The sequence below is a fragment of the Brienomyrus brachyistius genome, chromosome 6 (assembly GCF_023856365.1).
Source record: "Brienomyrus brachyistius isolate T26 chromosome 6, BBRACH_0.4, whole genome shotgun sequence".
NCBI classification, from domain to species: Eukaryota; Metazoa; Chordata; class Actinopteri; order Osteoglossiformes; family Mormyridae; genus Brienomyrus; species Brienomyrus brachyistius.
The window spans coordinates 22,278,253-22,304,516 of record NC_064538.1 but is presented as its reverse complement, the minus strand read 5'-3'; the positions used below and the strand labels follow the sequence as shown (position 1 = coordinate 22,304,516).

Here is a 26,264-nt window from a genome sequence, read left to right as displayed (position 1 = left end):
GCACGGGTAGCGATCACACTGCATCTGTGCTGCGCCCAAGTCTGACTAATCGAGCTCGGGCCCACCTCTCCTAGTGGGCCTGGCCATGGTTAAGCTTACTGTGCCCTGGTTCAGCACGGAGGAATCACACCAGTCAAACGAACTGGACTTTGGGGGGGGGCAAACGTGCTCAGGTATGGTAGGGATCAGCTAGTGTGAGTACAGCCTTCCTTCTCCCACCCATAAACATCTCGCTGCTGTTGCCCCCGCTGTAGCTTTGGGCAGGCCTCCGCTTCACAGTGCCCCGCCTGAAGGACGCTCGCCGGATGGTGCAGTTCGATTTCCAGATCCGCAGGTGGGCTCACACCCTCTTCCAAAAGCACAACGGGGCAACTGCAGTTTTAGTCTGACTGTGCCTTGATTCTCATTCTTCTTTTCATCATTATCGCCTATGGTAGGACCTCAGTGGGGCTGAACTGCTCTCATTTGCTTTTCCCTCCCTCAGTAAAAACGAGAATAACTCCCAGAGCGAAGTGGTGCCGTATAAGTTGGATGTGATCGTCCAGGCGGATGTCATTTTACAGGGGTTCGTAACAAGGGAGACCTGTTTTTCTCTGGTCAAGTGTTGAAGGATGGGAATGTGAGAGGACTGTATGTGAAATAACCAGCACTTTTGCACAACCATTATTTTTTTTAGTATTTTTGGTGCTGGCTGCTTATTCTGCCTCCTTCCTTTTATTTGAAGGGTCTCTCGTCCAGACAAGGTCTTCTTTCCGCCTCTCCACTGGAAAGCGACCAAGAGATGGCAGATGGAGGAGGAGATCGGGCCATCTGTACAGCATGTGTATGAGGTAAGCAGTCGCTGTTTTTCAGGAACCTTCAGGGAAGGGTTAGGATGTTCCTGGACCCTGCTGTCTCCTCGCTAACATGTCACACCCTCGTCTCTCAACCGCCCAGCTGGTGAATAACGGGCCGAGTCGAATCAGCCGCACCGTGCTGGAGCTGCGCTGTCCCAAGATGATCCAGGGCCACCAGCTGATGTACCCGCTGGAGGTGATGACCCAAGGGTCTGTCAACTGCAGCACGAACAACACTATCAATCCACGGCATCTCAAGGTGAGGGCTTCCTACCGGGCTCTGCGGCATGGGCTCTGCTCTGAGTAGGAAGTGTGGCGGTGCCATTATGATGGTTACCATTTGCAGTTCAGCAATGATGCACGCATGCATACATACATGCATGCAGACTCGCAGGGGAGATGCCATTCTTGATCTTGTTCTCTCTAATAACCAGGACAGGATTGGTAAATTAGACGTTTTAGAACCACTTGACAGTAGCGATCATAACATGGTCAAATTTGAGGTTAAGTTTAGTGTTCGAAGAGCTAAGTCCAAATCAAAAATATATAATGTTAGGAAGGCTGACTTTAAGTGTATGAGACTAAAACTAGAAACTGTGAACTGGATGCAGTTAAATAACAAAACTGTTGAAGAGGCCTGGGAATTTTTTAAAAGCACATTATTGCAAGTGCAAGAGGACTTCATACCTGTTTCCAGCAAGAATAAATCTAGGAAATTGCAACCTAGGTGGTTTACTAGGGATATAAAGCATAAAGTAAGGAGGAAAAGGGCTTTGTTCCAGCAATGGAAATTAACTGATGATGACAGAATTAAGCAGGAATATCTAAGTCTACAGGCTGAGTTAAAAAATTATATTAGACGAGCTAAAAGAAATGTCGAAAGGATGGTTGCATTGGAAGCTAAGGATGACGTTAAAAGTTTCTTCCAGTATTTTAACTCTAAAAGAGCTCTAAAACCTGAAATTACTAATCTGCAGGATAGTAAGGGTCTTATAATAGTAAACGACATTGATATAGCAAATGAGTTCAATGATAGTTTTGCACGGGTATTCACTGTTGAGGACCTTAGTAATTTACCAGTTATTACCTATCCAGCATTGTCTATAGCTAATATATATATAACTGAAGCAGATGTTTTGCAAAGCCTAGCTAAGCTCAAAATAAATAAATCACAGGGCCCTGATGGCATCTTACCTATAGTGTTAAAAGAGATGAGGGATATTATTTGCCGACCCTTAACTTTACTGTTTCAAAAATCCTTATCTGAAGGTGTGGTACCTTCTGATTGGAAGCACGCCTTCATAACGCCTATTTTCAAAAAAGGGGATAGAAGTAATTTGTCTAACTATAGGCCAATCAGTCTAACTTGTATAACTGGTAAAGTTATGGAGGCTATAATCAAAGAGAAAATGATAGATTACCTGGACTCCAATAACATTTTGCGGGATAGCCAGCATGGATTTAGAAGAGGTAGATCCTGTTTAACAAATCTGTTGGAGTTTTTTGAGGAAGCTACTCAGGAAGTTGATGATAAGAAGGCCTATGATGTCATCTACTTAGATTTCCAAAAGGCTTTTGATGTTGTCCCCCACAAGAGGCTCCTACTTAAACTCAAAGCGACAGGTATTTTAGGTACCGTAGCGACCTGGATTGATAACTGGTTAACAGATAGGAAACAGCGAGTAGTTATAAGAGGCACAATGTCACAGTGGGCTTGCGTTCATAGTGGGGTACCGCAGGGTTCGATTTTAGGACCACTATTGTTCCTAATTTACATAAATGATATGGATACCAATATATACAGTAAACTGGTGAAATTTGCAGATGACACCAAGGTGGGTGGTGTAGCAGATACTGAATTAGTGGCTCAGCAGCTACAGCGGGATCTTGATTTAATTAGTGACTGGGCCGATACCTGGCAGATGAAATTTAACGTCGATAAATGTAAGGTACTCCATCTAGGGAGCAGAAATATAAAGTACAGGTATTTCATGGGTGTCACTGAAATAAAGGTAGCTGATCATGAGAAAGACCTTGGTGTGTATGTTGATGCTTCCATGTCCCATTCTCGCCAGTGTGGGGAAGCAATAAAAAAGGCCAATAGGATGTTGGGGTATATCTCCAGGTGTGTGGAGTTTAAGTCAAAGGAGGTAATGCTAAGATTATATAATTCCTTGGTGAGACCTCACCTAGAATATTGTGTGCAGGTTTGGTCACCATATCTTAAAAAGGACATTGTGGCCTTAGAAAAGGTGCAGCGTAGGGCCACAAAAATGATTCCTGGTCTTAGAGGAATGTCATACGAGGAACGGTTACTTGAGCTAAATCTGTTCAGTCTCAAGCAAAGGAGATTGAGGGGGGACATGATCCAGGTATATAAGATTCTAACAGGTTTGGATGCTGTTCAACCAAATAGTTACTTCAGCATTAGTTTAAATACACGAACTCGTGGCCATAGGTGGAAATTAGCGGGAGAACATTTCAAGCTGGATTTAAGGAAGCACTTCTTTACGCAGCGTGTAGTCAGAGTATGGAATAGCCTTCCTGATAATGTAGTGCAAGCTGAATCCTTGGGTTCCTTTAAATCAGAGCTAGATAAGATTTTAACGACTCTGAGCTATTAGTTTAGTTCTCCCCAAGCGAGCTTGATGGGCCGAATGGCCTCCTCTCGTTTGTATAGTTCTTATGTTCTTATGTTCTTATACCTAGAGTTTGGGCATCCAGGATATGAGTCTTGGCCTCTGTTGTTTTTTATTGCATCACACTATGGGGCCCGTATAAAATAAAACACAGCCAGTGGGGTTTCTCTTTCTGTTCCCCAGTTCTGGAATCTTAATGACCATTCACACCCCTTTACACACCCCCCCCCCCCCCACCAGTGGTATAGCTACTGTAGCTGATCCCGGGCCCACGGCATGAGCCTGACTCTAGCAGGGTGGGCCTTTCTTAATTTTTATGTCCAATTTTAAGTTTTGGGGGGGTCGGGTTCAGTTTTTGATATACTTGGTAATTAAGGAAAGGTCCTCAAAGACCACCACCCTAGAAAATAATTGATCAACAGGAAGTTCTTCACTGTGGTTTACCGTTGTTTGGTGACTCACTTACTGAATTTATATTTTTGTGTCTGCCACTCATTTTTAGCTCTGGGTTGCTTTATTTGCCATGTGCCATGCGCATGTGTTTATTTGTATGTGTGATGCGTGCTGTGCATGCTCAGTGTGTGTGTGTGTGTGTGTCGGTGTGACTGGGCGTATCCGGTCCTAAAGCTTCCCCAGATGATGCCTCATATGGCTGCCTCTATTTTAAACAGTGTGGGGTAGGGTGGTGTGTAATATTGCTCCCTCTCATTAGTTTGTCATTCACTATGGCAACACTGGATTGATGGTAGATCTGCCCTGAAGTCGATCGTTTGGTCTGGTCATGTCTGTCTGATGAGAACGATGTCTCACCTTCTCTCTTTGCAGCTTCAGCAATCTCCCACTGAGCAGACGCCCCTACCCACCCCTGTTCCCGGCCATCACATAGAGAAGAGGGACGCACACAAAGACCAGCTGTCCAAGCTGGGGAACCTGGTGAGCTCCTGGGGGCAGAGGGGCAGAAGGGCAGAAATAGGATGCCCCCACCCCCCGGCTGAGTTCTGGGAAGGTGGCTGTGTGTACTGCTTTGTCTGACCCTGGCCTGGAGCCAGTTGTAGAGTCCAGAGAGAAGGAGTTTCCATTAACTAGCCCCTTTACCATAAGGGGGGGGGGGTAATTATGCTTTTTGGGAGTGGGTGGGAGGGGGCAGGGCACTTTAGGTTTGCTTGTTCCTGACTGTGTGTTTACAAGAGGAGTGGCTGACTAAGGTGGCCCCCTGCCCTTCGAGCATCCCCCAGTCCACGGGTGTCGTTAGGCTTATTTTGGGGGGGATAGAATGACATACAATGACATGCAATACAAGTCCCCCCCCCCCAAATAAACTTGTATTTATTGCTTCAACTTATGAGTAGCTTTTAATAGTATATATAAATTTGCCATACCCCCCCACCTCTCCAGCAAAGACTCAGCCCCCTGTTCGTTCATCTCTAACTATGCCTCTGCCTCAGTCCCATTGCCTGTCTCTGTCAGTCCCATAATCTTCTATGTCCATCAGTGGTGGGGGGCTGCCTCACTGACAGTCACTCCTCTTAGCGGTGCCACTACAGACCCTCCCCACCTGATCTTGGTACCTCTGTCTCTGAAGAGGCCTGTTGTCTTGTAATGGCTGCCATGTTAAACTGCCGTCACTTTCCAGCTGTGTGTAATATTTGTGTTATGATTGTACTTTTATCGCTGACTTGTATCCCTGGGAAAAGTTTGGAGTGACTGTGAGAAGGTCTGTTTAGCTGGTCTCCGCTGCTGGTATCTGCAGGAAACGCATGGGGCTCACTGTCTTTCCGGAGGTTACATTCAGAGTGAGCTTCCCCGCTGTGAGTCTGTTCTTCGGAGACTCCTTTTCACTGCCGTTTGAAAGCTGAACATTGGGCATTTTCAGCACCAGCGACAGGGTTGCCGTCGAGCCCCCAGCTGGTTGACGCTGAGCCTCTCTCTGTCAGCAGCTGACTGAAAGGTTATGCTGGAGGCTGCAGAACAGCTGCCCTTAGCTGTAATGGGTGCCGGGAGAACCGCAGTACCCTGAGGTGGCTGACAGGCAGTAATCAGCCATATTTCTTAGCCTATAAAATTCTGCCTATTTATCACCTTCCCTATTTGTCCATTCTAGGATATGGGAGAAATTAGCATTTAGTGTTTTTCTGTGGTTGAACAAAAAAATAACGTAACCTGCCTTTCCAAGAAGTATATTAAGCACCCAGTCTGGGGTGGTCTGTCTGCTCCAAGTGCATTAAACCGGCTTTATAGAGGCAGGCCTCGCGTCATGATGAGCCCGTAATTAGGAGCACATAGTCAGCAGTCTAGTAAAATGCACTGGTTTCAGTGGATGAGCAATAACTTTGATAGCTGTGCCTGATGATTTAAATTTTTTTACAGTCTTGTGAGATCCCCCCCAATCTTTATTAATCTGAAGCAGCCCTCGAACCGGATGACTTTGGCTATTGGTGTCGTTTCCCTGGCTTACGAAGCAAAACACTTTAACTCTTTCCCTGCTGTCTCTTCCTGTCATTTCTTTTCCTGTTGTTTACATTCACTGCTGTTTTTGTCACCCATTCATTTCTGTTCTGTCCAAGTGGGAACACTTGTGTTAAGAACACAGAAAGAAAGTATGACCGGCAGTGTGATTGGCGGAAACCGCGCTATGAACCTCGGCTTTTCTGGGGAGATGGCGACAGGGTGTGCTGAATGCTGTACTGGCTCTTTGCAGTCCTGCTCAAACGTTGAGTGCTGGAAGCTGATCTGTGACGTCGGGCTGCTGGAGAAGGGCACCAGCGCCATCCTCAAAGTGCGCTCCAGGATCTGGGCAGAGACCTTCATTGAGGTGAGACCTCAACCACCCTGTATCAGGAGACCGAGGGACTTGCCGCATGTCGTCTTCATTTATTTCTTGATCTTAAAATTTCTACCTGCTTCTTTAACCTTGACACCTTTTATTCAAAGTCACAGTCCCCTATACTAACAGTGACCAAACTTGTGTACAATTTTGTCTGAAACTAAAAAAAATTTGCTGTCAGCCAGTTTCTAAGGAAATAGTCTCATGGAGTTACTGTGGGGGAGGGGTTGCATGTGCTCTAAACACTGGTATTAAAATGCAACTCTGCTTTACCATGTGTGTTAAGCTCTCCGAAAACCTGATTCTGGATGCCCTGAAAATTTGTGAGCTTATGCTTCTGGGCTCTTACAGGATCAGAATGTCAAAATGACACTTTTGACTGATGGGGGATGTGAGTTTAGGCGAATTTGAGATTAAGTGCTGTCTCCCTCTCCTGGACATCTGCAGAATGCAGTCGAAGAACAAGCATCTTGTTATGTCTGAATTGTCACCTGCAGCTCATTTCACTGGAATTGGGGCATCAAGTGACAGTTGTTTCTGCTTGCATGCTGCTTATGATGACAGCGATGTTTTGTCAGTTATTTGTATTGAATATCCAGGGTGTTTGAATGTGTTTTTTTTTTCTTTTCTTCATAAATTCTGTGTTTTCAATTCAGAGAACCTACAAGAACTATGTCCTGGAATGTTCAGCCCAATTCCGTGTACTGAAGATGCCATACGCCATCGCACCCAGGGAGGTGCCCAGTGGAGCCAGAAACGTAGGTCCACTGAGATCATCCGGACTCTCTTATCCCTGTCTGCAAACAATGAAAGTGACATGGTTCTCCCACTCCGTGCAGGTGGTGACGTCCGTGGTGTGGAGCAAACCAGACAGTCATTACTCCGTGCCGTTGTGGATAATCATACTGGCCATCTTGGTTGGCCTCCTCCTGCTGGCATTACTAATCTATGTCCTGTACAAAGTGAGTTTTGCTGCCAGTAGTCATATTTAAAATGTCCCCCTAAGCATTTCCATAATGATGCAACTAAATTTAAATGTAAGTGGGATTTTACATAAAGAGTATGAATAATTTGTCATTTGTGTCTAGGGTTGCAAAAGGGCGGAAAATTTCCAGAAACTTTCCATTCCGTGGAAAGTTTAAATTGGGGAATTTAGGAAATATTACAAGTTGGAAACTTTCCATGGAATTAATAGGAATATATGGGAGTTAATGGGTAAAATTCCCAGAATTTTACAACCCTGTTTGTGGTCTAACCTTCTGTTTGACCTTGATTCCTATAGCTGGACTTCTTCAAAAGATCACTACCCTACGGCACAGCTATGGAGAAGGCCCAGCTGAAGCCCCAGGCTGCTTCAGATGCCTGAAGTCCTCTGGCAGATCCATATCATTTACCCAGCGAGACTGTAAAAGGAGCCTGTGTAAGGAACAGACAGTTCAGTTTTAAGACGTAAAGACCACTGGAGCTCCACTGTGCTGCACTATAGGAAAGAAAAACAGCTGAAACCAAATGAATGTTTTTAATTTAATATTTTTGTTTTCATTTTTCATCCAGTGGTGTTATGGTTGGTGTCCAAACACCAAAGACTTTCACTATGCAATTATCCAGCTCAATTTGATGCCTTGGGTTTTAATTTAATGCATTTTTGCGAGTCTGTATGACTCGGGCAGGTAAGAAAATGGTTTCAACCTGCCCTTTTTTCTCTGGCCTCTAAGAAGAGGATAACAGTGCTTTAATTTTTTAAATGTTGTTGTTGGTGCTATAGTCAGTCGCAGTGCATTTCAAGTGCATGGAACAGCCAATGGCTCCTACCATGGGTGTCGAATGTGGGCGCGATTCCCACCGTTGTTTTGCCAAGTCCTTGATCCTAAATGAAGCCAAAGACCACCAGGGAAAACCAGGCATTTGAAAGATGAGATGCAGGGAGCTTCTTAGCCTCCACGACAAAACTTCTTTTCCTTAATGGGCTGATATCCCTGCTTTGACTGTGGCCTCCTCCTCCTGTGTTTTGACTGCTTTGTTTACAAGCTAAACATGGTCCAGCACAGATAGACCTTATTTTTAAGGTTCCTCATAGCTTGGTACATCAGACACTGGGGTCTGTGTTTGAGTCTGATAGTGGCATGAAAGTCATGCACATAGTCAACAGCAGTGTTTCCCAACCCAGACCACGTTTTCGCTTCCTCTCAGCTCCCAGCGCACCTGTACCAGGTATTCGGTGTTCCTGATTGGCTGGGAGGGAGCAAAAAATGTGGATTCTCCGGGGTTCCCCAAGGACTGGGTTGGGAAACACGGGTCTACAGCAAAGTCCAAGGTCCTTCAGAGGTTTCAGTAGTTTGTAGGCTGTAAAAATAATTCTGTCCTTTCAGAATAAGTTGTGTTTCAGGTGTGTGTGTGTGTGTGTGTGTGTGTGTGTGTGTGTGTGTGTGTGTGTGTGTGTGTGTGTGTGTGTTTTTTCTCTTCAAAGGATGCAGTGCTGGTTAAATTTTGCACTCAGTGGCACCAAAAATCTACTGATTTTAAAGGAACGGACAAGAACAAAGGTTGGCTATCTTGGTCATCCTGTCTGAACTGTCCACTCGTTTCATGTTTCTTTTGGTTGTGTTTTTCTTGTTGTTCCTCAGTGCCAGAGCAATATAAATATATGAATATATTTTTTAAAAAGTCGCCTGGGACATGACTGGAGCTACACTGGACTTATGAAACCTTTATGGAAGCCTTAAATGAGGAAGGTGGAGCTTCATCTTCTCTCTGATTAGAATGTGGTGTGTGCAGAACGTGCTGGAGACACCAGCTGACCGGTCGTCTCTAGAGCTTCAGGTGAGGGATGGGAGGGGATGTCACTCCCGGCAGATTTGAAGGTGCCGAGTAGGAGCTCTACAAAAATGCTGAACTATGCTGGTGAGCTGTTGTCAATAGTTATGAGAAGTCAAACACTGAAAAAGAACGGGGAAACCTTCTGGGTCACAAGTTGAGAAACTCATCTTATGCATGTCAATGCAAATGCAAGGAAAGGGGCACAGTGGAACGTACCATTAATCCTCTTCACATAGAATCTGTCATTCTCAAGGAACTGCGGTCAGCAACCTAATACAGAAACCTAGTAGGAAATGCCTTAGGGTTAACACACATAATACTTTTGTTTGAGGAACTGATTTGTGTGAACCAGCCGCAATGTCTGATTCCTGTATCTGGAACCAAAAATGTCGCCATTAAGTGGCTCTTCAGTAACTTGAACGAATCACAATGGAGTAGGATGTGTGCAAACTGAAAAGGTAAAGGGAGGTAAAGGGATAATAGCTGGCTATTGATGTCTGTTGTAAGTGCAATATTGTATCACTTCACTTCCACTTTATGCATTTTAGAACTTATAAAAACAGACCCAAGTGTTTGTATGGCTTTCTGAGGTCACAGAATATATACAGTACTGAGGTCTGCGTGAAATACAGAATCACACGTAATATAACATATATCTATATATACTTTTTTTTTTCTTGGCATGCTTTGTCACTCCTTCAGAGGAAGGAAATCACCCTGTCAACTTCATTGTTTTCGTTTTGGTTCTGCTGTCTTACAACTTGTATTGACGAATATAGTACTTGGCAGACTAAATCTGGCAGTTTTTGCTTTTTGGCCTGTGCTAGGCAGAAGCAGACCTTTTTCTGTTTTTTTTATTTTATTTTTTTAACCTGTACTGTACATATAAGAACTACAACCGACTATTTATATTGGCACGTAATTTGGATTACAATTCTGATTCTCGGTAGGAGGAAGCACTGGGACTGTCCTTTTTTTAAAAAAAAATATTTTTTTTCCTGTCATAAGTATTTTAAAGGTGTAAATATATGTTGGGCAGGGACAATATTTGCAAATTCAACAAGGAGTCTAGATTTGTCATATTTCACTCCCCATATTGTGGGAACTATAATTGTTTTAAATTTTATGTTTGTATTCTACTGATTTGCATTTCAAATAAAGTGTTCAGTTTTTTTTTCAAACTTCTGCTTGATGTCGATTTTTGAAAACACTGCACAGCGCATTTTAACTATTAATTGACTTTGACGGCGCTGCAAACGGCAAAACGTTTAATATGAGGTGGCATCACTTGCTGTGAATCAATACACACATTCAGCATATATGTAATGTGTACAATCGTGATTTTCCAAACCCAGTAGTGTCACTACAATTAGGGTAACCTGATACAGAGCTCTAATGGATTATGGTACCATCTGCTCAGGCAGTCGATAACCAAGCCGACAGATTGCAGCGGAACCACTTCGTCCCTTCGTCTTAAACCCAAGGCCTCCTTAACACTTTAAAGGTAGGTTAGAGTAATTTTTTATGAGTACGCCATGGAAAATATGACTATGTAAAACTAAATTCTAGAGCCTGTTTCCGCTGGAAATTATTTGATGTAGATTGTTATATAAAATGTACCTGTAGATTATTATAAGAACATAAGAAATTTACAAACGAGAGGAGGCCATTCGGCCCATCAAGCTCATTTATATATAATGTTTCATCCGTGACACTGCTAAAGATCTGCGTTTAATAATATGAGTTGTAAAGTTTAGGCATATTATCATGTTGTAATACTGATTAATTAGCCAGAAAGAATGAGGCATAGCTGTACCTCATATGCAACGCAAAACCCGTTATCTAATTTCATCTTCAACGAATCTCTGGTGAATGAGAGGTTTCCGTGCTCAAAATCCTGCTTTCAGCTCTGTGTGACATTAGCCTGCGCTGCAAGACAATGATTGTCTTAGAATACGAAAATAAAATATGCAGCCGACTAAATATACAGTGGAATATTGGAATATTGATTAGCACTGTTGCCTCGCACCTCTGGGACCAGGGTTCGAGTTTCCACCATGGCCCCATGTGTGTGGAGGTTGTGTATTCTCGCCATGTCATCCTGGGGTTTCCTCAGGGTACTCGGGCCCCCACGGTCCAAAAACATGCTTTAAAAACAAGTTTAATTGGAGTTTTTTTTTGTTTAAAAATCACACATCCTGGCAAACTGCAATGTCCCATCCCATCATGAAAAGCACTGCTGTGACCCAGCATAAATTGAAATATTACATTGCCCATAATTAGAATATATTAATGCTAATGATATATTTTTGCGACACATCCATTAAAAGAATGCATGTGTCACGTAGATGACATGGAACCTCCATGTAATACTGTCCTTTTCCTGCAGATCGATGGTGTTCATTCTGCTTGGCTTAATCACTGCCATCCTCCATTACTGCAGGTAAGCTGCTTCTGCCACCTGTTATTTTTCAATGATTATGGAGATAAGGGAAAAACAAACATATTTTATATCCAAAAAAGACATCAGAAATAGCTATTCTGATGAGTGCGTGAGTCATTTTAATAAAGGAGCTGATTTAAAATGGAACTTGCTCTCTTTATTCTACCAGCTGCAAACATGGAAGCCAACAATTTACACGACACATTTACATCGTTATACGCTAATGAAAACATGCATTCCACAACAAACATTACATGGTTACGACACTAATTACAACATAACTACACATATTAATCTACACTATTCACACATACTCACGTTGCGGTAAAAGACAAGCCAATAACTAATTATTTAGTCCAGATATAGGTAATGCAATTCATTATACATTTTCGTTCTTATTTCACACTTCTGAAATATCCAGCTTCTAAATTCCTTGATTGTTTACTGTAATTTTAAATATTAAATACACTGATCAGCCATAACAGTAGGCCCATTGTCGGGTGAAGTGAATAACATTTATTAGGCCAATCTTGTTACAATGGCACCTGTCAGGGATGCTGTTATATATTAGGCGAAGGAACAGTCATTTCTTCCCAGTGTTGACATCAATGCCCTTTGCTGGCCACCTGCTGTCATCATACACCACTGCTGGTCAATCTCCAGCCTCAACGCAGTATAATATTACCCCCAAGACCTTTACCTAGCCACTGTTCCATCTCCTCCTTCATCATCTTTTCTATTTCCTCTATCTCTCCTTCCATCTTCTCCATCCTGTCCAACCAGCTAGTATTGGAAGTTTGTGTTGGACTCCATGGCGCTGTGCATCAATTATTGTCTCTAGAGCAACACCTGAAAGGGTTAACAGTTTTACAATTTACATTGATTTAGTTGATGCCTCCTTGCCCATCTCCACGCAGGTAAAGATGTCCTTCTCAACAGTACCCTTCCCTAGACCACCTATCTCCAGAATCGAAGCATTTCCAGTCTTGGGCTACAAATTACCCAGAATTCCACAGCCAGAATAATAATATGGCCCAAGCCCATTGGCTACCTCACACCTTTCCTCATTCCACTCCACTGGCTCCCTATGTCCAATACTTCAAAATACTGCTCTTAACATATCACAGCCCTTTATAATCTGGCCCCCTCTAGTTTGTAAACTACAAGCTATTTGCAATTACAGCTATTCAGTATAGACTGAAGTCTCAAAATACAAAAATAAATTATGCCTATATCTGTTTTGCAGGTACAATATAAAAACATGTCCATCAGTGAATGACTTTTTTTGTCTGTTTCTGATAATGCTTGTTTACGAACATAAAGCTGCCTAAATCTGAACTGAAACATATTTAGGAAATGGTTCTACACCAGAAGCCTGGCAGCCATTGAACGTGCACTTAATAAATTAACTGGAAAGATCCTCATTTTATGGTATGAGATATTTATAACCTGTGAACCATTTGGCAATGTTTTATTTATCATTTATAAATGAACTAAAGTACCAATGACTCCTCTCCATTCCCCTGCATCACATTCCCAGCGAGCCGCTAACTTAATGGTTAGATTTTATTCTGGGATCTTGTGCAACGTCACGACTGAAGCCCTTGTGTCGCTTAGAAACAGGAAAGGATACCATTGTAGGGCCCCAATTTTTATGCACAATAAATTGTATTGTTTCATCCTCTATCTCCTTTTCAAAAAATATCTAAATGCCATGAAAATTTGATATACGGCCCAACCCTACTTATAGGCAACCCCCAGAGACCGAGCTGCCACCACTACCATACCTAATGCCAATATAGCTCTTCCTCGGACGATGGCAGCCCCTAGGCCCAAGGGTCTCACGGCCTTGGCTTTTGGAACGATCATTCTGGAGACAAAGAGGACACACAGGAGTAGCTTCCAGCTACTGAGTTGTGGAGTGACGGGTTCCTGCAGCGATAGCCTGTCAACAGACTGACTGCTGCAGCTCTAGGTAGGAGTCACACAAACTGTGTGGTCGGCCAGGGTGGGAGCCAAGCCTGGTCAGCAGAATTCTGAGGATCCCTGCTTCTCCCACATGGGTTGGCAGCTTTGTTTCTGAGAAATATGGTGGATATATTTCCTCCTCTCCACAACAGGAAGCGAGATGGCATTCCTCTCTCAAAAACCCTGATTTCTGTGCCTGAGGAGTCCCTTGTGGGGGCTAAGATCAACAGGGAAGCTCAGCTTTGTTTTAGCACCAAGGTCTCACCTTCAATCACAGCATCCAGCCATGTCTGCAAGCTACTTAAAGGAAGCATTGCCAGTAGCCACAGAACCACCATCACACCTTCTGGCATCTAAGAAAAAGACTCCATTCACCATATCTGAGTTTGAGCGGCTGACCAAGTCCTGTGATTGAGAATCCAACTTTGTCCCAGCTATACCAGCCTGTACCCTGCTGGCGAGTTCTCCCAGCTCTGCCAGAGTGGCAGAAGCTGGGATAACAACTGGGTCCCAGCACCCTCTGCTGGAGAGGGCAAGGTCCAACACTTTAACAGTGCAGAGTATGGTTCATTTCCTGGGCAGATAGTAGGCCAAATGTTGGACCTGGAAGAGGGAGCAGCACTGACTCTTCAGTTTATGTCGACCACAACATATTCCAGGGGAAGTCTAGGGGTCTGAGGAGCAACTTGGTGTGGAGGATGAAGCAGAGGAGGCAGTGAGCTCCTGTTAGGGTGCAGTGGAGGAGTCAATAACTGGAGTAGTCAGTGCTGAGTTTCCATTTCTTTAAAGAACAAGGAGTGCAGGTGAAGGAGACACTGACTTGGGGGGTTGTGGTGAGAGGCCCAGGGAGGTGGTAACCTGCCCCCGAGATGCTCTACCATGCCTGGGGTAGTGAGCAGTCACACCCCCTGGCTGCGGCTAGAGAGGAGGCCCTGAACAGGCATAAACTAAATAGTGCTTTTTAGAATTATTTTTAATTGTTATGTCTTGGTAAGCAAGATATGTTCATTTTATTTTGATTACCTTCCCTTGTCTTTGCTGTGGTCCTGGTGTCTGTTTTACAGTTTATTGGTTGTTGTTCTTTTATCAGAAATAAATGAGATTGACAAACTTGTTTCACCTGTAGTACTTAGTTTAATCTAATAATCATTTAATCTTGTTTCTTTATGTAATTTGAATTTAAAATGTTCCAATGAGATGGCAAACCAGACATACTTTTTAAATAATTTATTTCTAAAAAAATAAACTTTTTTCACATCATATGGAATGTGTTGTATATGTATATAAATTCAGTTTTAATAAGTCAGGCTACAGAATGAGCTGCACTAATGCGGAATTCTTCCCAACTACGAGTGACTTATCTTGTCTCCCCTCCTGTGTGTCAAAGCTCCCTGTTACAGAGTTGGACATTGTCAGTTTAACAATGAATCACAGCAGTTTGAAAATACATGTCAGCTAGTGTGAAACGTCTGTCCAACCACAGGAATATAATATTGTTCTCTTCATGTCTGGCAGAAGGTGTCTCTAAGACACCATGAGCCATCAAAACATGTCCTTTTGAAGTTGGTAAGTGAACAGCCCCCCTCTTCCAGAATGCACCACTGACAGACATGTAGGTTCCTGGATGGGGGCCGAGTTATCTGCAGAAATAACAGGCACAGTGGCAGTTGTCCAATTGTGGCTTCTGGCTCTAGTGCTCCACTGCCCTGGACAGCTGTGTGAGTTTTCGCTGGTTGTCGATGACTCTGATATTCTGGATATACTGCCGCACGGTGGTCGGACTGCGTAATGACAGGGACTGTTCTGAACCTGGATAACAAAAAGGTGTAGGGAGGTGGGGGAGAACAAGGAGATAGTATCCTTTGAAATTCATAGCTTAATCAAAATATTACTGTGATCCTATGCTGGATAAATGGCTATAGAAGTTGGATGGATATACAAATCATTTAAATATCTTTTACAGTACACTTGTCTTGGCAGTGACAAGAAGCAGCAAATGGTACTCACATGTAGAAAATCGTACATGACCAGTCTCTAGAAACATCCGCTCAGTCAGGCCCTTCTGTGGGGACGAGGGAACTGCGGAAAGTAAAAGCACAGAGACGCATGTAGAAAGGGGCTATCCAGCCCCCCATCCCCGGTTGCCAAGGAGGATGCTAACTTTTACTGGACTCGCCTGGTGCAAATCAGAATCTGTCAATCAAAATACACTGCAGGATTTGTGAAATATTTAAAACAGTGATTCAGTTAAGGAATTCATTATCACCTCTCTAAAGGTTTTCTATTTTAAGCATAAGGAATGAATTGGCTCCTGTCTTGTAAGTAATCAAGCATTTTAAGATTAGACTTGTAAGTCATGCCTCATAGTAGTGGAATGCCAAGTTATTGCTAAATAAAAACTTGTTCTCACGACATGTCATCAGAGCTGACCCAACCATCACCCCGGAGTTACTGAATTCTGCATATTTTGCATGCAGCAAATATGCCAAACACGAATGCCATTGTGCCTTTTACCGTAGGGCAGGCTCCTACATCCTCGCACTATCTTCAAAGTCTTGGAAATCATGCGCTGCGAAATGGAAAAGACAAGCAAGGAATTGGCGCCATGTTGTGACACAGACTGACTTGTGTTTATCTTACGCATTTATACAGCAAATATTGCCCAGGAGTCTCCATTAAAACAACAATCTTAAAAGATGTTCTTTCTCTGACCCGGCTTTGTGCCGAACTAAATTACAAGTAACTTGTATTGATTTGCATTGTATGGAAGTACTGATGTCACATGACAAAATGAATATACTGAAAAAATGTAATAATCCGTTACGACGTTTCAACTACTTTTTTTGATTAATATTACTTTTATAGATTATTGATCTGACTTTCTTGCGAATACTGGATACAAGCCTAAATTTGATTTGGACAACTATCACCTACGGGTAGATTTTAGGCGGTAAGTTACCATTTTCTCAAAATTGACCAAGTTCTCAGTATAGTTCTTGTTTCCTTCATGGATGAAAGTCATGTCTATGAAACGGAAAAGGAGACAGAGTTGGTTGTATACAGACACCTTTTACATTTTTTACCATTTTCAGTTGACAGAGTTACGTAAAATCTGACATAGTAGATAAAATCTATAAACACATCACTGGGTTTTTGTAACACATCATCTCAGTGGTTTTTAAATTCGGAAAAGATTTAAGGAACAACTGTTGATGAAAGATATTATCTAAATGAAAACAATTCTTTCGGTTTCTGTTTGTGATAGTATTCATTTAAACAAGGAAAGTTACTCATATCTAATTCCCTAGATTGAATCAAATCAGGAAGGAAATGTCCTTTACTTTATGTACATCTTGAGGGGAAAAATCTTAATAATAATCGCATTCTTTAGATTATACACAACACTTTGACTGAAAGAATAGTCTACTGGGATGACATAGTAATAATTCCATTGCAGGAAGGGCACGGATGGGGCCCAGAGCCCCAGCCCTGAGGTGTGAGGCGAAACTGCGGTTTCCATATATTGCAGGGTCGGCACAAGAGACTGCATGCAGATGTTTTGGAAGTTTTTGGAAGCGCAAAAGCCGTAGACACACAAAAAGTTCAGTAGCTCAAAAATGCACTAAATACATGTAGAGGCAGCTTCAAATGTGATATCTCACGTGAGATACATCACTAACACCCAAAATGTGAGATGGTCAATTGTAAATATTATTATATAGTATATAAACCGACTTATATTTAAATAGAGGACTATATACCTATATTGTAATATAGATGTTAGACAGTGGTAGGTTGTTCCATCGTATGCTTAGATGCCTAAGCCTTGTTACCTTTGAGCAGAAGAGGCATGAAGGGGATATAGGGAGGACTCAGTTTGGCTACAGCGAGCCTGTAAGCTCTGTGATTACGGGACGGATCCTGAAAAAAGCAAGCACAGCTGTAATACATCTTTTAATACTTAAACATGCTTAAAATGTACTACAAAATAGCATTTCAGCCACACTTCAATTTAAATCCCAAAGGTTAAACACAAAGGAAGTACTATTTGGCAAGAGTTTTGCTAAGAGCTGCATTTATTATTTGTGAACATGGCTTACCATTAATCTTTCATTAGCACAATAGATCCGTCTGGTCTTGCTCGGCACTCTCTGTGAACAAGACTGTTTGTAAGGGTCTGTATCTGGGCCGTTGAAAACCAACACAGCCCTTGGTTTGACTCTCCTCTAAACCTGATCAGCATGTTAAATAGTTGCCTTTTCAAAGTCTGAACAGCGGTCACCAAAAATACCCAGAGCAGATCTCATACATAGTACCCCAGTCATGCAGTAAAATGTGGATGTTGTGCAGACATTAGAAGCACGTTCAGCATTACACACAGCATCCAAAGCTGTGACGGTCATAAACACCCAGGAGTGCCCCCCCCCCCGGCCCTGAGTCCTTACCTCCCATGTCTTAGTCAGCCTCTGCACTGCACTGTTACTGAGCCCAAACATCACTGCAAAGAAGGAGTTGAGATTCTTCTGCTCCTTCAGGCTGTTGTGGGACAATCAGGAGGTATCCACCGTGCAAAGACAAATATAAATCACTACGTTTACTCAAACCATTTACTTCAAGTGTGGTTGTAAAAAGGTCAGGTATTTCAGAACATGAACAGTTAGGGAACTTTAATGGTGTCAAAATTACAATTTATAAGGATCCACAAGTACCTTTAGCTGTCTGTACCACTGCTAGTTGAACTACAATAATAACAGGATTAGGAAGAACAGAACTCATATTTTTAATAATCTGAGTAGTGTAGCTTGCAGAGAGCCAATGAATATCCTGAAGAACTCTTTGCATTTTATGGACACAGTGCTGTCCCGGCCTGCTGCACACTGGACATTTATGACGAGCCCTGTTGGTTAATTTTGGGGATAGTGGCTTTTCTTGATGGCTGTTTAGCGATGGCTGCTTTTGGCCCTGGCAGGGCGTGCCAAAGACACTCACACAATGGCTATCTTGATGAACTTCTTAAGCAGCAAGGCACGTTTCTGCAGGTCAGCACAGAGGCACAGCTCGGTCACCACCCAGTTCTGGAGCTCGTTGAAGCGCCTGACAAAGAGCTCCAGGTTGGCGGTGGTGGCAGATGGGAACCGGTGTCTGCCGAAAATGTAGTAGACCAACTCCACCTGAGGACAGAAGATGTGGGTCAGTTGCTGTAGAGCTGGGGGGAAATGCAGAGAGGGGGAGGCCACTGCCGGCTGTCGCCCCAAGTCCAGTTTATATGATTGTACAAGCAGAAGAAAATTTCACAGACTTGCCGGCTGCCACCTGTGTTATTGTGTCACGTCAGTATCTGATGGACACACGAAAGTTTATCAGATCCTGACTTCCAGTGAACACATGACTCTGGTGCCTCATGTGATGTGAGTCACTGCGCATTTTTAACATTCACATGCCCCCCCCCGTGGCGCCTGCCTGCCCTGTGTGTCTGCCTGGACCCACCCACCTCATGTACGCCACCAAACAGCTCCCAGTCGTAGTCACTAAGCTGGCCGGCGATGTCCTTAGAGCTCATTTGCTCCAGGGAGTCCATGGTACCCTGATCCAGGCCAAGCTGCTCCTTCAGGGGCGTCTGTCAAGGCCGAGGTCTGAGTCAGCATCTCATTCATCTCAAGTGGGAGGCGTTTTGCACATCCCTCATATTCCAACACGAATCTTTGCCTGTTTAGTAGCTATTTTTCCACTGTGCACTGCAATTCACTAAGAACGGCACCTGTGTATTGCAATTTTAGCAAACTGCAGGCTGTTAATTAAAGGTTCATTAAACGTCTTTGAAAAAATATTTTGGAGGTGGAGTGATGCAACAGAAAAAAAAAATCCGAAATTATCGAACATCTTAAATGTTTTTCAATATCCTGAAGCTCTGAAGATTTGATTATGGCATAATACGTAAGTGACACTTTCAACAGTAAACTTGAAAAAACTAAATTTTTATGTGGTCATCACTCTTGAATTAATTACAAAATGTCTGAATTCCACTACAATAACGCGACTTACGATGGAGTTGCATTTCAATTAACCCATTCTAAGTGGAAAACATTGAGAGTTAAATATGAATATGAAATGATATATAAATAAGCAAATAAATAACTACTGTTATGAAATACCAGTAACTGAAAAATACATCAACTTTATTTGGTTAAACAGAAAAAACACTCTCATCACCCAGCATCAGTAGAAGGTATCAAACACCACATCACTAGCCTGGGAAAAGATCAAAATTAAAGGGAGGCTACTGAATGTGCTTTGTTATCACACCATAAAAGTCGAAATATCGTAAGTCAAAGCATCGCAAAGCGATAAGCATCTGTAGAATATAATGGTAGAAGCAAAAGTCAAGCCCACCAGCTGGTCCACCAGAGAGGAGGTGCAGAGGAACAACCTTTCATTGATGCCCAGCGAGGTGAAGACTGCTGTGGCATCCAGTTTGAGCTGAACCCTGTCTGAGATACACACATGCACTAAGCTGCACGCTCATTTGTAGTCAAGCAAGTATGGCCGAACATTAACTGTGCTTAATATCATAACTTGTAGTTTCTGTAAGATATAAATCTAATTCACTGGAGCAAAGTACAGTGGATTAAGCTACAACCAGCACTTAAACATGTACCACTCACCAGTATATGGAAAACTAATGCCAGCTAACTCTCATACATGTTACAACAAGTCAGTATTACTCTTTACCCTCCAGGATTAGTGTAGATATTTCCTACCTCCAGCTGAGTTCATCTTAACCAGGACATGGTCTCCATCGGGACCAACCAAGGATGACATAATGTCCTGAACAGTGCTGTTTACTGGGAGCATCAGCCTGATGCAGTTATGATCTGGACGGAAGATTTCATACAGCACTATAAGAGAGTATAAAAGGCCAGGGTCAGTCACCATGACCTCATGTTCATATGACCAAAATCGCTGACTTGAAAAGCTTCTTAAATACTCAGATGTTCACTCCGCAAATCCTAGTAGGTGTGTAAGTAACGGTACCAGAGAGAAGGTAGACAAGTGATATTGTGAGATGAGTCACACCTTTATCGTGTGCTTTAATTGGCTGAATTCTTCCTGCAGGCTCCTCGTGATTGGAGAACCAGTCAAACTGCTGGTTGAACTGCCAGGAGAAAAGGTAGAAAAGGCAATGCTGGAAAAAGTGACTATAGCTTTTAAATGCCACCAAAAGACAGTAAATACAAGATAGAGGGCAAAATATTGCAGTTAAGAACACATATATGATGCTGCTAAGCACATAAAGTAGTCCAAGGGGCAATTAAAAAACTGCATTAAATATAAAAATATTACTGCTCTGACCATTATGTACTTTACCTGGTTTTCCAAAATTATAGTATTTAGTTTGGGCCCTTGATTCATTTTAAGTCAGTGTTTCCCACCCTGGTCCTTGGAGACTCCAGATGGTCCACATTTCGCTCCCTGCCAGAAAGTCCATGTTTTTCCATCCCTCCCAGCACAAAAACATGGACTATCTGGGATCCCCAAAGACAGGCTTGAAAAACACTGATTTGGGTCAGATGATTTGATCAATACTGCCCTCATTCATTCAGATTTGTGGATTTCATCTTCCACATTCCTGGACCAATCTACCTTTCCACATTTCAACTGACTTCAGCCGATATACACAATGAAAAATACAGGTTAAAGGCTTCATTATTTCTTATCTGTTTTGTTAAAAAATTAACAAGACAAATAACAAATGTTTACCAACCTTTGACAATGTTTGGTATCCATTCTCAAGCCTGAGAGGGAAATTGAAAAAATACAGAGCTGATTTTATTTTTGCTGACGGGCGTCTTACAAAGCTGTGGTTCTGACTGCTTCTCCGCACTTTACTACAGCTTTATTTACGTTAAAGTGTCGTGAGTATGGATACTCACACACGGGTCCTCCTCCGGTCCCGAAACTGCTCCTTCAGCATGCTCAAGAGCCGCGAGTCACTTATCACCTCTGCTTTCAGCTTCTGTGGGGGGGTGAATGAGCGCCCCCAGAGAATGAGGGCAATGGGGCACGAGTCACTGCGCTTAACCAACTGCAGGAGGTGCACCAGTGCTTAACCAATTGCAGATGACCAGGAGGTGAAGCACTGAACTACATGCCTCCATGACCTGTTTATTAAACAGGGTACAGTCCCAGTTCAGGGTGTGTGGACTTTTGTTTTTCTTGTACTTCCATGGAATCTCCCTCCAGTTCCCTCCCACGTTCCAAAGACTTACACTGTTGACACAGTATGCGACCACGTGACTGACTGTGCGTGTGTGTAAGAGCATGTGACTGACACACCCACCCCCCCATGTCCTACATATATCACCCAGAAAGCATCTCTGGGACTGTAAGTAGACAAGTTTTATCTCAAAATGTATTAGTTACAATTTCCCCACCTGTAAACCACTTACAATAAAATTGATGATAGATAAATGAGCAAATATAAGAGTATAAGTTAGTATAAGAGTTAAGACATGTGCTCCTGACCTCCCCTAAGCAACAGGAGCCTTAAAAAATTTGGCACATAATATGATTGGTCTGGGCTGGGGCCCCAATATAATATGCTTTCATGGTGCTAAAAATCTCTAATGACACCCCTGCCCTCACCTCTAGGAATTCCAGAACGTGAGGGTCTTCTCTGAGGGCCTGGCCGTACAGCAGCACCCACTGGCTGACCAGGCGAATGATCTTCTGCTTCCTGTTGAGGGAGTAAGCTGCTTTCTCCAGCTCAGAGCCTTCCGATGGCTCTGCATGGTAAGTAGGGGCACTGTTAAGGAGAGCGTGTTTGCTGTGTTAATGCCACACTACTGCAGGCTCCAGGCACTACATGCTAAACATGCACATAATTAGCCCTAGTGTACATCCATTTAACATGAATGGGAGTGTAAGACTCTTTCAGTATGTCCAGGAACGATACCATTTGTAGAAGTACATAGAAATGTTTGGGTTTTCACATATATCCCATCATGCTCTTCTCTGAGACATCATGGGATGTGGAGAGGTGACATTTCGATTAGCGGTACAGAGTGCTGACCCTCAGAGAGCCAGGCATCACCTACATGAGCATCGGAACAGGTGTCTCTGTAGGTAACTCCTTCGCAAATGTATCCCTGGCCAATGAAATGTTTGCCGTGTGATAGATATGTATGTTTTCCTGCTGTCTTAAGTGACAGTGAGTCTTGAATCTCAAGTGAATCTTGAATCTTGAAATCCTGACTTAAGTGCTCTTTAAACAGGAGAGCTTGCATATTTCACGAGCTGCACATTCACGTAAACAGGCTGTTTTAAAAAAATCCTTTTACATAAAATAGCTTTCATCCAGCCCAGCTTTGAGCTGAATTTGTTCCATCTGACAGATAGTCAAAGGTTTTTGGCCTCTGAGTACAGAGAGGCTAAACGTAATGCACTGCTGAAAGGATATTGATGCTGTAGGGCTTCACAGAGCTGACTGGAGGGCATGAAAACTCTGTGAGTTAAGAGAAAGTCGGTTATGCAGGAATCTGTGGAGACAGAAAACACATATCTGACTCACTGGGACTAACAGGACCAATTGTTGTTTACTTAGATCTGCTGACTGTAAATGAATCTGAATCGTCTGACCGCTGCTTTTAGAATAATAATAAGGGAAAAGTGGGCTGAGGATATTTAACTCTTCATTGTCTGTTTGTTCCTGCTCTCTGCGCTATTAGAAGATAGAACATCTAACAAACTGGCCTTTTTAATATATGTAACAATAATACAGTCAACTCAGTAACTCGACAAGCATAGAGTAAGGGTAGAATCTAGTATTAGACCAGTGTTCCACATAACCGCTGGACAAGACACAATGTGTGATGGCACTGTACGCACCTGTAGCATCACTGCTATAAGCGTCTAGCCTCACACTCTCCAACAGGTGCTCCAAGATCTTCTCTGGCGTTCCTGACATCACAGTGTACCTGCATAGTAATATAAAACTAATTATCATCCATCCATCCATCCATTTTCCAAACCGCTTATCCTACTGGGTCGCGGGGGGTCCGGAGCCTATCCCGGAAGCAATGGGCACGAGGCAGGGACTAATTATCATTACATACTTAATTATTTCACAAAATAAAATTTTTAAATATAAAAAAAAATGTCGTCATTCTCTTTTCACACTGGACTTTCATGTTTTGTTTTTTATTTAATTTATTTGTATTTTATTTATTTTCAGGTTTTGTTTGAATGCGTGACTTAGCCTGCTCTGACACATTATGGTGTTTTACTTGTTACTTCCTGAAGCTCCATGATTGGCCGATTCACTCCCGGAACTCTTCTCTAGAACCAGAACCACCTTGCCGTGCTCCTCCAGGCGCACCGTGTTGGCCTCGACATCCTGGAACATGCCCGTGGTGATGCACGTGAGACGTCACATACTGCGATGCAGAACATCTCACAGGAGCATGTCGGACGGTGACCATATGAAGCTTTGAGTCTGCAAACCTTGAGGATTCGTATGAAATCCTGTTTGTCCACACGCAGGAAGTGGCAGTTGTCCTCCCGCAGGATGATGGTAGCTGCTCGGGGGGCGTCATTGACTACTGCCAGCTGTCCAAAGTCGTCGCCTTCATGTAGTGTGGTCACCAAACCCTGCATAAAGTTGGCAGATTACTTATTCTGTAATAAAAACATCGTCTTTTTTTGACACTGTGGGGATCATTTTTCAGGTCCCCACAAAGATCTGTGAATGCAATTAAAAAAGTAAAAATGCCAAAAAATCTTGTATTTTGTTGGTTACTTATCGTAAAGATTAGGGCTGGGTAGGGGTTATCATATTGAGAGTGGAGATTTCCCCATAGAAATGAATGGAGAGTCCCCACAAAGATTTAATTACAGACCTGTGTGGTGTGTGTGTTTGTGTGTGTGTAATTCTAAAGACTATATCCTTTAGAACTGAAGGAGATCTAAAGACGGTTGTTGCCTTCCTCAGGTAATTACTGAGTCACTTACCTTCCCATGTGTGATCACATTAACAGAGCCCTTCCAGATGATATACCAAGAGGTTCCCTTGTCTCCTTGGCTGAACACTGCGAACAAACATGGACCAGCGTTATAGACGGTCTAGGATTTACAATCATTACCAAGACACTTGGTTTTACACTGCAGCTAGAACAAGACCAAGCAGATAGATCAGAAACAAAAAACAGGCCTAATTACTGCAGTGCATGGAGTCAATGGATTAGCATCCTTCTGTTAACAGAAGACTCATGAATTAAAACATCACAGTTCTGGTTGCACTCACAGACAGTGCCAGCTTTGGCATGTGATTCAAACACCAGCACGGCTGCCAGCTCCTTCCGCACCTTCGGGGAGAAATGACGCAGAGGACTCGTGTCAGTCTGGGGGTGGCCGTGACAGGACTGCAGACAGGAAGCTGCTTCACAGCCGACGGGCACTTACTGAGCTGGACAGGTGTGCCACTGCCTTGACGTGGAGTAACTCTTCGTAGATGACCTCCAGATCCTCTGCACTCCTCTGGCTGGGGCTGCGGCACACACAACAGGGAACGGCACTTCACATGGCACTGCATGTATGACTAGAGGTGGACAGTTCAGGTCCAGAAAGTACAAATCCAGACCAAGGCTTTGTTTCAACCAACCAGCTGAGTACAAAGAGTCACAATCGCAGACCACACAACTGTTTGGTCGAAACAAAACCTTGGCCTGGATTTGTACTTATGGATATGACTCACTTGAGTATGACGCTGAAAGTCTACTCAGTCAATTTATAAGACGCATGTTTATTAGTAAGCTACAGCAGTACCATGCAGAGATACGAGCAGGAGCTCATCGCATGTCCTTACTCCTCTCCGCTTGAGCACATGGCTCTGTTCTGCTGTCTTCCCCTCCAACTCCCTCCCCCCTTACTGCACTATGTGACCAAAAATATGTAGACACCCCTCTTAATTAGAGGATTGTTTCCAAACCTGGTCCTCATGGACCCACAGAAGATCACATTTTTGCTCCCTCCCAGCTGAAAGAAAAACATGGACTGTCTGCGGGTCCCCAAGGACCGGATTGGGAAACACTGAATCTCACGAATTGCCTAACCAACCCACACACAGGTGCCATAATTAAGCACTCAGGCACGTCAACTCCTGCGGCAGAGTGAATGGTTGTACAGAAAAGGTTAGTGACTTTCCATGAAGTCTGCCACATTTCTGCCCTACCCTGGTCAAACACAATGATTGTGATGTGGAGACGTCTGTGAGTAAGCTCACAGAAAGGGACCAGATCACCCAGCGTCAATACCCAACATCCCACCAGCAATGTTCTAACACCTAATGAAAGCTTTCCATTAGAGTGGAGGCTATTATAGCAACAATGGGCTGACTAACCTCATATTAATTCCCTTGGTTTCGGAATGAGATGCTGGACAAGCTGGTATCCACATACTTTTGGCCATATACTGCATGAGCTTCCATGCTCTGGCTTGTGATTTTTACCCATAACTCACAGAGCTCTCCTTTGAGATAAGCCACATTACTAAAGCGTTGGTGGTATAGAGACTAGCTTAGCTGCCATGTAAACAGTTACCCTGGGTTTGATTCCTGGCTTATTTATGCTTGTAATGTACTAGCTACCTTGCATGCCTTTGGACAAAGACATCTGATAAATAAATACAAATGTGTGCAGAAGGAGAAATGGGATTCAGAGCAAGGATCATGTAATTTGGTAGAT

The 26,264-nt window shown here is 43.2% G+C and overlaps 2 protein-coding genes across 3 annotated transcripts in view; one reads left to right on the top strand and one right to left on the bottom strand.

The window, feature by feature from the left end:
- Positions 1-9,419, top strand: part of itga5 (integrin, alpha 5 (fibronectin receptor, alpha polypeptide)) — a 39,223-nt gene extending 29,804 nt beyond the window's left edge. Inside the window, exons 22-30 of the mRNA XM_049017119.1 lie at positions 255-334; positions 485-565; positions 725-830; positions 937-1,095; positions 4,301-4,408; positions 6,174-6,287; positions 6,956-7,057; positions 7,139-7,261; positions 7,582-9,419. Of these exons, the coding sequence (XP_048873076.1) occupies positions 255-334; positions 485-565; positions 725-830; positions 937-1,095; positions 4,301-4,408; positions 6,174-6,287; positions 6,956-7,057; positions 7,139-7,261; positions 7,582-7,665 (957 nt within the window). The 3' untranslated portion in view covers positions 7,666-9,419. The remainder of the gene's footprint in view (positions 1-254; positions 335-484; positions 566-724; positions 831-936; positions 1,096-4,300; positions 4,409-6,173; positions 6,288-6,955; positions 7,058-7,138; positions 7,262-7,581) is intronic.
- Positions 9,420-14,739: 5,320 nt separating this feature from the next.
- The window catches only part of rapgef3 (Rap guanine nucleotide exchange factor (GEF) 3), a 31,493-nt gene continuing 19,968 nt past the window's right edge, over positions 14,740-26,264 (bottom strand). For both annotated transcript variants that reach the window (XM_049017020.1, XM_049017019.1), the window contains 22 exons: positions 24,985-25,069; positions 24,827-24,887; positions 24,535-24,611; positions 24,028-24,174; positions 23,811-23,920; positions 23,413-23,501; positions 22,985-23,063; positions 22,171-22,321; positions 21,459-21,541; positions 21,290-21,320; positions 20,602-20,680; positions 20,286-20,423; positions 19,918-20,015; positions 19,019-19,144; positions 18,517-18,698; positions 17,973-18,063; positions 17,628-17,678; positions 17,361-17,448; positions 16,487-16,551; positions 16,042-16,096; positions 15,535-15,606; positions 14,740-15,336 (listed from right to left, as the gene is read on the bottom strand). In XM_049017020.1, the coding sequence (XP_048872977.1) occupies positions 15,218-15,336; positions 15,535-15,606; positions 16,042-16,096; positions 16,487-16,551; positions 17,361-17,448; positions 17,628-17,678; positions 17,973-18,063; positions 18,517-18,698; positions 19,019-19,144; positions 19,918-20,015; positions 20,286-20,423; positions 20,602-20,680; positions 21,290-21,320; positions 21,459-21,541; positions 22,171-22,321; positions 22,985-23,063; positions 23,413-23,501; positions 23,811-23,920; positions 24,028-24,174; positions 24,535-24,611; positions 24,827-24,887; positions 24,985-25,069 (2,077 nt within the window). In that variant the 3' untranslated portion in view covers positions 14,740-15,217. The remainder of the gene's footprint in view (positions 15,337-15,534; positions 15,607-16,041; positions 16,097-16,486; positions 16,552-17,360; positions 17,449-17,627; positions 17,679-17,972; positions 18,064-18,516; positions 18,699-19,018; positions 19,145-19,917; positions 20,016-20,285; positions 20,424-20,601; positions 20,681-21,289; positions 21,321-21,458; positions 21,542-22,170; positions 22,322-22,984; positions 23,064-23,412; positions 23,502-23,810; positions 23,921-24,027; positions 24,175-24,534; positions 24,612-24,826; positions 24,888-24,984; positions 25,070-26,264) is intronic.